Source organism: Acartia tonsa, chromosome 14 (assembly GCF_053477335.1).
Source record: "Acartia tonsa isolate MP-2025a chromosome 14, ASM5347733v1, whole genome shotgun sequence".
Taxonomy (NCBI): Eukaryota; Metazoa; Arthropoda; class Copepoda; order Calanoida; family Acartiidae; genus Acartia; species Acartia tonsa.
The window spans coordinates 18,758,712-18,771,817 of record NC_137273.1 but is presented as its reverse complement, the minus strand read 5'-3'; the positions used below and the strand labels follow the sequence as shown (position 1 = coordinate 18,771,817).

The following is a 13,106-nucleotide window of genomic DNA, read 5'->3' as shown; positions in this document are numbered from 1 at the left end:
TACTCTATATATCTACTAGCGGCTTCGCCCCTAGCCTCTAGGGGCTTTGCCCCAAAAGGTAATTAAAGAAAAAAATAATTACCTCTGGAGATGCCCCCACAAATTTGAATAATTAAAAAAAATTGCCTAAAACCACCACAGGACCAGTAGGTATATTCCCTAAAGAGTAGAATCCGATCGGTTTAGTGGTTACCGAGATCCTAAGGGACAGACAGACAGACGGCGGACAGACATCATTCTCCTTTGTATTATAGACTAGCGGCTTTGCCCCAAGAGGTGATAAAAAAAATTAAGGCGAAATTCGTTAAAGGACCAAGGAAATCTAAAGCAAAAAAAAAAAAAAAAAAAATGGGGGGGGATTTTTTGGTTTTTGGGGGGTTGGGGGTGTCCCACCCCCCAAGAAAATAGCTTAAAACCACCACAGGACCAATAGGTATATACCCTGATAAGTAGAATCCGATCGGTTCAGTGGTTACCAAGATCTTAAGGGACAGACAGACAGACAGACGGACAGACAGACATCGTTCTACTTTGTATTATAGATAGTGTAAGTAAGTTTGTCTGTAATTATCAGCCGCTCGTAAGGATATCAACTTTTTACAATTTTTTTAGCATGAAGTCTGAACCTGACCCAAATATGGCCATACCTCTTTTTAAAAAAATTTCAATCATTGAACGGGTTTAAATTTGAGTTTTAGTCGCGGCTGACGCGTGGCAGCAGAGCCCTGGTAAATATGTCAATGTATTGCGATCACCTAGATGAACGAAACAAATCTTTACGTTACACACTCACACACACTCACACGCAATCCATAATTGTACTGACAAGCTTAGTTCTACAGTTGTTTCGCTGCTTATTAACAAAAAATTCATTATAGCTCACACAATGTAGTACTTAATGTTTTGTTACTGGTTCCTTTCTTATGAATATTTCCAAATCCTGACTCCTCCAAAAAAAAAAACGACTAAAACCTGCCTTGTACCATTGCCAGCCTCTTACCTTGAATCAAAGCGCCACCATTATGCGGAGAGTTCCATGTAATCTCAATAGAGTTAGAACTGATCCGAGATATTCTAAATAAAAATTTTAGTTACAGTTTAATCCACAAGATGTCTCTTTATAGTAAAAAAATCAACTATGCAGAGTTACAAATAATCTCCATAGAGTTAGAACTGATCCGAGATATTCTAAATACAAATTTTAGTTACAGTTTCATTCGCAAGATGTCTCTTTATAGTAATAAATCAAGTATGTATAATTCCATGTAATCTCTATTGAGTTAGAGCTGATTCGAGATATTCTAAATACAAATTTTAGTTACAGTTTAATCCGCAAGATGTCTCTTTATAGTAATAAATCAAGTATGTATAATTCCATGTAATCTCTATGTAGTTAGAGCTGATCCAAGATATTCTAAATATAAATTTTACTCAACAATATGTCTCTTTTTTATATGAAAAATTAAGTATGAACCTTTTATTATTGTTTAAATATAATTAGAGTCGAAATATTCTATTAAATACTAGGTTGAATTGTATTACTCAAGATCTCTCTTTTAATCAATTTGAAATATAATTAAACTAGCGTTTACGCCCCTAGAAGCCTCTAGGGGCACTGCACTGGTAGGAGAAGGAAAAGTCGACCTCATCCTATTTTAAATTTGAGTTTCCAAAGAGTTATACAAATTATTTTTTTTGGGAGAGGGGGGTTAAGACACCCTCTAGAAAAATAGTTTATAACCTTCCCAGGACCTATAAGAAGCTTCTCTGTAAAAGAGAACAATATCGGTTCAGCGGTTAGCGAGATCCTTCGGGACAGACAAAAGACGCTTACTACTTTATATAAAAGGATATGCGAGGCGCCTCTTTTAAGAAAATTCAAGTAAGAAGTTATCACTGATGATAGTGATACAGTAGTATTTTATATATCAAAACTAATTAGTACAGTTAAAATCCGCTAGGTGTCTATAATTCAATGTTTATTACCTTATAGCAGGGGCTACTGGCGGTGCTATAGCATCCACAGTGTACTGAATTCTGTCTATTATACCGTCCTCCGTTTCAACCTGTAAGTTTTAATAATCCATGTAAATTTCCTAAATCTTTAAAATTATTATTTGTCACGGGTTTTGGATTTAATTCAAAAATAGGGGTAAGAATGTAATGATAATGCTATTATCTTCTGCTGTGTCAGTATATGATAATAAGTGTAAGGTTAAATTCTAAACCCACTAACATGTAAAGGTAAAACTTCAAAATTTTGAATTGTGATTCAAGGTGTTGGTTGTCTGTTGTATTTTAGGCAACAAATATAATTCGCCCCATTATCCAATCAAGAATTCATAAAATAATCCTTTTTTAAACTACGTATATATTTTCTGCCTTTAAAAAAAAATTAATATAAGGATGAAGAATGAGATTATATTAGCTGTGTTTTCCTAAGTTCCTTGCGAGCACATAACCTCCCCAATCCCCTTGATATTTGAAAAAAAAAGAAAATAAGGGTCAATAACTCCTGCGTTACCTAAACTTAATGGGGCTACCCTGTACCCAATAAAAAATAAAGTAAAATTCAAACACAATAAAGAATACATAACCTTTATTTTCAAATCTTAAAATAGGCCAGGAAAGGGTTTCAGTGCTCGACTGCGCACTTTGAGAGAAACTGCCGTATTATCCTCACCTGACAAACCAATCCTTTAAACTGCTGGACTACCCGTTTCACGACCAAGGCACCGTCTGTGTCCAAATTAAATACATCTGTCTCAGAAGTTATGGGAGACCCCTGGCGACACAAATATGAACAACATTTATAAACAAACAAGGTTGATTATGTAGCAATGGTATTTCAAATTTAATTTTAAATATATAGAGAAAAAGAAAGCAATTGTAAATATTGAGTTCTCCGATTTTTTGGAAAATTTTTGCATGGTTCTTTTTTATATCGTACCAAAAAGTACAAAACTTAGAAAAAAATCATACAATTTCATCAAGAAATAATATTTAGGTTAAATGTTATATACAAAGATAGTCATTGAGAGACATACAGACACGAACACTTGTAGAGTAGCTTCGCTTCTCACAAATTATTGTTGTTAATATTTTCCTGATACTGCCATCTGGTCCGAGGATTATTTCCTCCAACTGTTACACATGGGAGGGTCACACTCCCCCCCAAAACCTAAAACAATGTGAAATATATAATCATCTATCTATCTTTAACTAAACAATGGGAAGCAGGGGGTATGGGACTGTAAATTATACTTTTGCCCAAAGTGTTATGATCATATTCTGCATTTGTTACCCTAAATATTTGGTTACCTTTACTGCTTGGTTCAAACTATAAATGTCTAAGCATATGAATTAATAATTTTTAACTACAGAAGGGGTAATTTTGTTTATCATCTTTAAGAATAAATTATCTGTATATTATCAAATTCCTTAAGATTTCTTATTTAAACTTAAAGGATGTATAGCTCGACCCACCATTTTTAATTTGGTTAATCCTGGCTGATATACCCTCCCCACCAAAAGAATTTAAACCTTTTTAGATCCTAAAAGAAGATTCCTCGCAGTATCGCTCAAGCGGTTAGCGAGTTATTTATCAACCTATAATCACCTGGTATTTATGGTCATCAAAGGAGGCAATCCTTGCTGGTGGATTAATTGTGGGACTCGAACTCACAACCTTACTCTTAGCTCCATCGCCTAGGAATGGTATGTTTATAGGTAGTGCAGCAATAACAAAGTAATAATACTTTTATTGTGAATAATAATAATAATAGGAGTAAAACAAATGATCATAGATTGAGAGATAGAGAGAAATAAAGAAAGAAATAGATAGATAGAAAATAAATGGAGAGGTAGAAAGAAAGAGAAATAGAGAGAAAGAAGGAGGGAGGGATTGAGAGAGAGAGAGAGAGAGAGAGAGAGAGAGAGAGAGAGAGAGAGAGAGAGAGAGAGAGAGAGAGAGAGAGAGAGAGAGAGAGAGAGAGAGAGAGAGAGAGAGAGAGAGAGAGAGAGAGAGAGAGAGAGGAGAGAGATAAAGAGAGAGATTCATATATTACTATGGGTACCTGTTGAATCTCTCTATCTATCAATATATCTATCTATCTATCTATCTATCTATCTATCTATCTATCTATCTATCTATATAAGTACCTGCAGCTGTTCTCGCCACTATCCAGAACTCGTAATGCTGTCTCTCTTGTAAATCTGGTAACAATCAAACTTATATATTTTTCATGTTTTTATCTTTTTTCATTCTCATTTCTTACCCAAACCCTTATTTCATAGTGCAATAATATTTTACTATATTTTGAAAAATGTTTGAATTTTCTAATACCGGCTACGCCCCTAGATGTTTACCAGCTTGGCGCTTGTATATTTTTATTTTATTTTTTTTTGCGATTTCTCTATGGATAGTGGTGGAACCGTCCCTCAAAACAACGATAAACCTTCTAAGGACTAATGAGAATGTACAATGAAAAGGAGACCCATATCGGATCAGCAGTTATCAAGATCCTTCGGTAGAGACCGACAAAGATCCTATTACTTTTACAAAAGAATTTTTCTTTTGCTGCGCTACTTATGGACATGACTATGATTTAAAATTAATATTTTACTATGGTTATAAAAGAACAGAAGTTCAGATTTCGTTTTTGTCACAATAGAGAAATTAAAATAGATTTCTTCTAGTAAAATAACAGGGAATACATTGGCTCACGAAAAGTTACATACCAATATAGAACTCACCGAAAAAATTCATACATTAAAGTGCCTTTATCTAGTTTTGCTTTACAATAGAGTTATTAAAATAGATAACTTTTAGGTTATTGTACCTTTTTGTAATATATTCTTGACATTTGCAAGGAAAAAGGAGGAACACCTTGACCCATTACAAAGCACAAATACAATTAGAACTAACAGACAAAATTCATGAAATTAAAGTGCCTTTATCTTGTATATTATGTAAGGATTATACCTTATCCAATTTTTGTTTTATAATAGAGTAATTAAAATAAATTACTTTTAGGTTATTGTACCTTTTTGTAATATATATTTGTGACATTTGCAAGGAAAAAGGAGTAATACCTTGGCCCATGACAAAGCACAAATACATTTAAAACTTACCGAAAAAATTCCTGCAATTAAAGTGCCTTTATATTGTATATAATGTAAGGACTTTATCTAATTTTTGTTTTAAATCAGAGTAATTAAAATAGATTTTTTTAGGCAATTCTACCTTATTATATTTACTGTATTTGTTACATTTTCAATAAAAAATTAGAAATACATTGGCCCATTAAAAGGCACATACCAATTTAGAACTCACTGACAAAATTTATACAATAAAAAGGCCTTTATCTAGTATATTACGAAAACTTGTAATCTAATGTTTACATATCTGTTGTGTGTCCAACATTCATTTGATTATGCGACAAAATTTTAACCTCAATTCCAACTCTTCTGTTTCAGCACTTACACTGGTGGAATAGATAGATAGCTATACAGACAGATTCACAGATAGATGATAGATGAATTCCAACTTTTCTGTTTCAGCATTTACACTGGTGGAATAGATAGATAGATTAATAGACATGTAGATTGATTGTTATATATGTAGATAGATAAAAAAAAAGAATTCCATCTCTTCTGTTTTGGCACTTTTACTGGTAATATAGATTTCCTCGTACGGGCGGGATTGCAGTACAGGACCTTATCGACTTGATGTACTGTCCAGGTCCTGGTCAAGCAATCCAGGAGAACTAAGGATGACTAACGCACCCTTCTCTGTCCAAACACCCAAGGATATTAGGCTAAGTAACATCCATCAGACAACCAACTCTCTGTGATGCACGACCTTTGTCTGAGAAGTCCCAACTGTGCATGGTAACGAGTTGCGCCTGTTTTGGGCCAAGGCATTCCCCCTACTCTAACTATTTATGTCGCGCATCTGACATAGCAGCAGTAGGAACCATTTTTAACGTCTTTAGTTATGACGCGGTGTCGGCCCGAGATTCGAACCTATCACCTTCCCGACGACGAGCGGATGCGCTACGTGTTGAGCCACGGTCGCGGGTTCTGGTAATATAGATAGATAGAGAGATATATAGATGTATAAATGGATAGATAGATAGATAGGAAGATGGATGAATACCAACTCTTCTGTTTCAGCCCTTACACTGCTAACATAGATAAATAGAGAGATATCTAGAAGGATAAAGAGTGTTGAAAAAAAGACCAATAGATAGATAGATATAAATAAATAGATTGATAAATAGATAGATATGTAGATAACTTTTCTGTTTAAGCACTTACACTAGTGGAATAGATAGTTATATAAATGTATACATATAGATAATAAGAAAAGGTAGATAGAAAAAATATATAAATAGATAGATAAATAGACTTTCTGTTTTAGCACTAATACTGTTGACATAGTTAGATAGATAGGGAATTAAATAAGAAGAAGTGATATATACAAATGTGTAAAATACCAACTTTTCAAAAGCTTAAATAGACAGACATATAGACAAACATAATTATATAGATAGTTTGACAAACAGAATTTGATAGATAGATAGATAAATCTGTTAAAACTATTATGACTGTAAAAACAATGACAAAATTATTTCAACTTTCCTTATGAGAAATTAGGTGTTCAACAAATTAAGCAAAATACCCATAATTAGGGCAGCAAAAACAGAGTAACTACACTTATGGGTTAAAGGAACAGTAGAGTCTTATCAAGTAAAATATACAAAATGGGTAATTTTATTTATCTAATTGGGGGTGTATATATAAATTTATAGTCCATGTCTTATCCCTTAAGTCTTAAAGTCAGTGGTAACATTTAAACAATTCTTGTAAAGAACAAGTAATTTTTTGCAGGAAAGTGTGGACAAGAAGAAATTACACAAGTTTTTGTTCTCATTTAACAGACTTGGCCTGTCATAAAAATGTCATAAAATAAAATTATATTTCAGGTTTATTTTGATGGGTCTGTTTATTCTGTGACATCCTGTAAAGCATTGTGTTGCCAGATAATTGGATTGGTCATACTGTTGTAAGAGCTATTTTGCCTGATATTTGTATCGGCAATACAAATACCACTAAGCATTGACGTGCACAGAGATTAACCTTCAGGGCTTGAAATTTATGAGAATGCTGTTCCCCATAATATTTTTTCTTGAGGGGTATTTACATCCCCCCTTCCAAAGGCCACTGCTGCTATGGATTTCAATCATAAATCTACTACTTCAAACTAATTCTATTCTCATAACTGCTAATTCCCATATTAAGAGCACAAAATTTTAAATTAGTATGTAAGTTCTAGTATTTAAATAAGTTTAATCTTTTAAAACTTTCATGAAAATTGTTTTATAAAACAAAATACTATCTAAGAAACTCAAATAAGCTATTAAACACCTAAAAGCAAATAGGGAATTGGATTAGAAATGAATCTTCTCCCAATTAATTTGTGTCTAATATGGCTTTAGTAATATCTAGGGGAAGAAAGGGTTGCAGAATAATCCATCCCAAGGGTTTTGTAAAATAAATTTATACAAGACACATGTAGCTATTACACAACATCAATTCAGAGAATTTAAGGAATTGGAAAATGAAAGTTAAAATGCACCTTACAACACAATATTCAAAATTACCCCATATTTATATTAAAAACATAAATAAAAAAAATTACTTTGTACAAACCAATCATAATCAAATTCAGAATACCAAAGGATATGCCGAGTTTAAAACTTTTAGGGGACAGTAACATTTACAGGCCATGTTCCCTTATATAATCCCTGGAGAAATTAGGTTTACAATCTATCAAAATAAGTTGGCGTAGTCTCTTTAGTTTGCAAATGTACCCATATCCTCCAACTACCATATTTCTTCCATAATATTAATTCCATAGACACAGTGTTTTGCCCTTTTAGGGCTCATCAGTATGGCTTAATTCATCAGAGTTAATTTTGTACGTGGCGGGGCTTGGACCAGGAACCCTTAGAATACCAGGCCAACACCCTGTTATTAATAATATTAATTCAAAATTAGTGTGTCTCTGTATTCAAAAAAATATTGTGGTAGATTTATGTTACATTTATGTATCCTAAATTATTGCCTTACTTATTAGGATAATATTAGGATGGTGCTAAGGTCAGAGCAGTCTTAAAGAGCTCATATTCTTAAAATAAAAAAGGACAGAAGGGTTATGTTTCTACTTGCAAAATAAGAAATTCATTTTAGCAAGTTGGAGAAAAAGACTTAACATTTTTTCTCCAGATTTTCTTTCCTCAAGTTTTCCAGCTCTACTTCTGGTAGGCTAGGGCAATTTTTAAATAATGTTAAAAGTACCTTCTGCTTGTAGTTCCATTGCTGCTCTGGTTAAAAAAAATAAAGTATTAATAGTAAGAATTCTTTCAGCAATTACGTTTTCCTTACAATAAAAGAAAAAGTTTTTTCTTTACAAGACAATAAAAAAATATCCAAATTTTTAAAATACTTTTTAGTTTTTGCCAAAACTGGAAATTAAATAATCAAATACAAATGTTTTGGAAAAGGTTGGTTCTGTCTTAGTTAGTAGATTTTTTATTAATTTCTGGTGATGAAAAAAGTTTGTTATTGCCTTAGTCTATAAGAATAAACAATTCTGGGTAAGACTGGAACTTTCAACAATACCCTTTTCTTTCCATGGATAATAAGGGATATGGCAAAAAAACACTTCGGATAAAATTTTATTACGGGATCATTTATCCCATTACTTATTAATGTTTGATATATTATCATTTTTCTATCTAATACCCATATAGTCTATGAAAATTACAAGTTATATTTTATATCATTCCTGAATCTAACTTTCTTTTTAGCAGCAAGACTTCTCTACAATTACACATGTAATAATCAACTCAAAAGCAGGATAGTGAGTATGTCTAATCATTGTTTTTCTTCTCATGTTTCTGTTGGATCTGGACTGTAAATGAAAAATTCATATAACCTTACTATATAGAGGTTAGGTGAGTTTCTAATAATAAGGTAAACCCTTAAATAATGGTGTTAAGGTTCTAAATAGTGCTTAAATCTCATTTTAATATTTTGTGTGGAGGAGTATTACATAAAATCTCCCTTACAAAAACTTTTCCCAGGTTTTTTTTGTAATAAAGTAAAATACATTTAATGCTGTAAAAAATTATGAAATATTCTAATTTATAGGAATAAAGCAAATTTTTTTAAGGTGTGCTGACATACGTTATTATCAGTAGTTTTATTTTAAATGATATGTTAAATACATATGTTTTTTTGCTAGAATGATGATTGTAGTCATTTTTGTTTCAGTTCCCTCCTTCAATTAATCCACTCATTTCAAGAGAGAGCATAATTTAGTTTCATCAGAACTAAATAAATAAATGTTAATTTTCATTTCTAAATGAAATTTTTAATTTATCCTTTAATGGCTACATTTCTTATCATAAGTGAAAAAATTGTTGCTTAATATCAAAATCAATGGATCCTAACCAACAGAAAAAAAATTAAATTAATAATGTTTGTCAAATAATTGCAAATTTTTGTACCCTCCAAATTCCTGGACAAACTCAACATGTTCTAAATGAAAGTAAATGCTCATAAAAACTTTTGTGTGAAAAGTAATGGAAAGTAAAAAGACTAATTAGGAAATAAGCAGACTTTTTATTTTGTTAGAAAACAAAACCAATATTTTTAATCCTTCCTCTTTTCTTTTCCTAGGATCCCTCTTTCTTGTTTTCATTCTCTTAGAATGTTCCTTTAAGTTGTTCACATATGTTTTAAGCTAAGACTAATAAACAGATTGAGTAAAAGGGTAGATACAATTAAGAGCTATGAACTAGGTCTGTAAGGCTTCTGTGACTGTTTTGTTAATATTCTATGGCTAATGCATTCCCCCTACCATATACAACTTTTGAATGTTTTTCAAGAAATTTTTAAGTCAATACCCCAAGACCCCAAGAAAGAAATAAAGTCTGTTGAGCCAATATATGTTAAAAAATAAAAGAACATGACCATTAGTTGTACATATATTTCTAAACTTCCACATAAATATCTGTAAGACTTGTAGATTTTCAATAAACATAAAATAGTTTTTTTTCGTTAAATCCAAATAATATTGCCTTTTGTCAGTATCTCTTAATATCAATGTCTTTTCTTATTTCATACTCTTTCTACTTCTCTCCTTTATATTCTGCAACAAGTATTAAACAATTTGGCTCAATCCTTATCCTAGATTTTTAAAGCAGACCACAATGTCCTTCCTCCCTGTCAAGAAAATATAAATTCTTCAAATGCTCCACATATTTTTAATTGTATTGCCCTAAAAGGCAGTTAATTATTTTTTAAAAGTAGCATATAAAACATCTGTTTCTTTGACTGTTTGTCCTTTATTTGCAAGTTTTTACTTTATATTTCAAGTTAATTAATTACATGTTAGTTTTATAAACAATTATTCTTCTGTAATACAGAGTAGCTTAGTGTTTGCCAGCCCATCCGTCCGTCACTCTGAAGATTAAGATCTCAGTAACCACTGAACCGATTGGATTCTACTCTTCAGGAAATATATCTACTGGTCCAGTGGTGGTTTTAAGCTATTTTCCCTGAGGGATGGGACACCCCCAACCCCCCCCAAAAAAACAACAAAATACCCCCTAATTTTTTTTAGGCAGTTAATTAAAAATTTGATGGTCGCACAACCACTGGTACTTATTTTTAAAAAAATAATTCTTGGTGGTTGCACCCCCAATATTTTAATTTTTTAAAAATTAAATCTTTGTGGCAAATTTTTTTGGGCGAAGCCACTAGTGTTGTAATAAAAGGATTTTTAAAATAACTCATATTAAACTTTTCTGCAGTAAGTGGAGTGTTCCTTTCTAACCTAAAAATTATGCGGAGAAGAAAGGTTTAATGTAGCAAACTTGTTGTATAAAGGATTGTACCCCCAATTTCTCTTGGTTGAGAAGTTGTAGAAAGACAAAGGTGAGAAAGTTTGTGCATTCAGGTCAATACTTTACACAAAGATATATATTTATTTTCAACTAGGACAATTTTATTAAAAATTATTGATATAAATTCCTTAAAATTGTCATTATATTTATATAACAATCATATTTGAAGTATCTTTTTGGCTACAATGGTTATCATGGTTCAATTTTAGTTAAAAAATACCATATTTAGATAGGTTAAGAGAATTCAAAACTTAGTTTATGTGAAAGGTATAGAAGTTCTTTCTAAAGTATTTGTCTAACAGCTGAGAAGTAAAAAATATGACAAAAGACAAATTATTAAGATTTAAGTTTCATGTTGATAGTTTCAGAGATTTGATACAAATTATGGGAGGAAATATTGAAAGTAGAGGAAGGGTTGTGGGAAAGGATTTGCATTAGATGTATATGTGTAGACTGTTTTGGAAAGAGTTGCAATTGAAGTAAATTTGTATATTTTTTTAAATATAGATTTAGATTTAAGCCTAAACTCAATTGGTTAAGTTTATATTTAATTTCAGTCACAAATTATTTATATCATGATAACTTTGATTATAACTATACCAAAAGTAGATTTAAAATTAATAGCTACTTTGATATAAATCATTGAGTTCCCAAAGAATTTATAACAATTAGTACCCTTTTCAAAAAAGACAATCTTAACTCATCAAACCATAGATACTTAGCAAATCCATTAGATTTGTTGTTAATTTTGGATTATTTGTTTCATGATAACTCTGATTAACTCAATTGAATAAAGATAGTTAGAGTTGGTGGTTACTCTGATATAAGGAGTCATTGAACTAGTTGGGCTCTCATTGAAAGTAAATACAGAACTTACTTTCTGAATTTGCAAAAGGGTCTATTTTTTTCAGCAAAGAGTATATTTTTAAAAAATGTACAAAAACTTTTAAGATAATAATTTAAACTTTTATAACATTGTTTCTAATGAGATTTTTGATAGACCAAGAAAAGGCTTCAATTAAACCTTATCTCATTTATAATCCAGTTTATCACACCCTTTAATGAAATTGCAACAAAATAGTACCATATACAACCTTTTGGGTAAAGAATTTTATGTACAAGATCTTAATTTCTCTAAAAATTAACCAAAGAAAAAAAAAAAAATTTTTCTTCAAATTTTAGGGATAAATCTGGTACCTGGACAAGAATCTAAATGATATGTCACCCATGGTCTCTGTACAAACCTCTTGAAATATTTGGATACAAATTTGTCTTGGATATTTACAGAGATTCAGGAAAATGTCAAAATGATTAACATTATTTTATATATTTGATATCACATGCCCTAATCACATATTGTCAACTATGAAAAAAAATTGAATTGACAATGTCAATTTTTATTTCAATGCTGGCAGAAAAAATGCTTTCTCATTTTAGGATTGAATTCCTAGGGTCATATAATCTAATGATATGTTTTGAAAAACTATTTTTTCTCCATCTCCTGTTGACTTTATCTCTGAATATTTGTAGGTTAGTGTGAGAGTGTCTGCTTGAACTAAAGATAAGCAAGTATAGAGGTATTATTTCTTTGTACATACATACATAGGTAAACTTACCCTGAAATATAAGGGTGTGTTTAAGTAATAACAGTAAAGATTTGTATTGAGTTCCATTGTATCTAATTTTACAGTAATTAGGAGGAAAATTAAAAATATTTACTGAAAAAACCTATTTCTTTTTCTTTAATTTGCATTTTCTACAAAAACATCATCATAAAACTTTAATTAAATTTGTATTTTGATGAGCTTGAGTAATTATTTCTTGCAACTATTATAATCAACCAAAAATTTTACATTTAGTCTGAATAATTTTTATTAAGGACTGAAGCCTTTAGTTTTCCCAAAGTTTCAGCTCCTTTTAAAATATTTATGTCATTAGTAGAAATTGGTGATTTCCCTCAAAGTGCCTTGTTGACCACATTAACCCCGCTCTTTTCTTTAGAAAATAAATTTTAAGTAAGGGAAAGTTAGTTTTAATTGGTGTTTGGTTAAGTTGGGTTCTTGGAAGCCCTCTATAGGGTAAGATACTTCCATAGGAAATGGAAATAGGAAATAAAAAAACCATCTT

General features: G+C 31.2%; 1 protein-coding gene across 1 annotated transcript in view; it reads right to left on the bottom strand.

Moving 5' to 3' along the window:
- LOC145305349 (cell adhesion molecule Dscam1-like) overlaps positions 1-13,106 on the bottom strand; it is a 170,263-nt gene that overhangs the window by 9,081 nt on the left and 148,076 nt on the right. Inside the window, exons 55-60 of the mRNA XM_080146966.1 lie at positions 4,162-4,215; positions 3,620-3,708; positions 3,110-3,181; positions 2,684-2,788; positions 1,987-2,066; positions 1,001-1,074 (exon numbers count right to left, since the gene is read on the bottom strand). Coding sequence (XP_080003092.1) covers positions 1,001-1,074; positions 1,987-2,066; positions 2,684-2,788; positions 3,110-3,181; positions 3,620-3,708; positions 4,162-4,215 — 474 coding nt within the window. The remainder of the gene's footprint in view (positions 1-1,000; positions 1,075-1,986; positions 2,067-2,683; positions 2,789-3,109; positions 3,182-3,619; positions 3,709-4,161; positions 4,216-13,106) is intronic.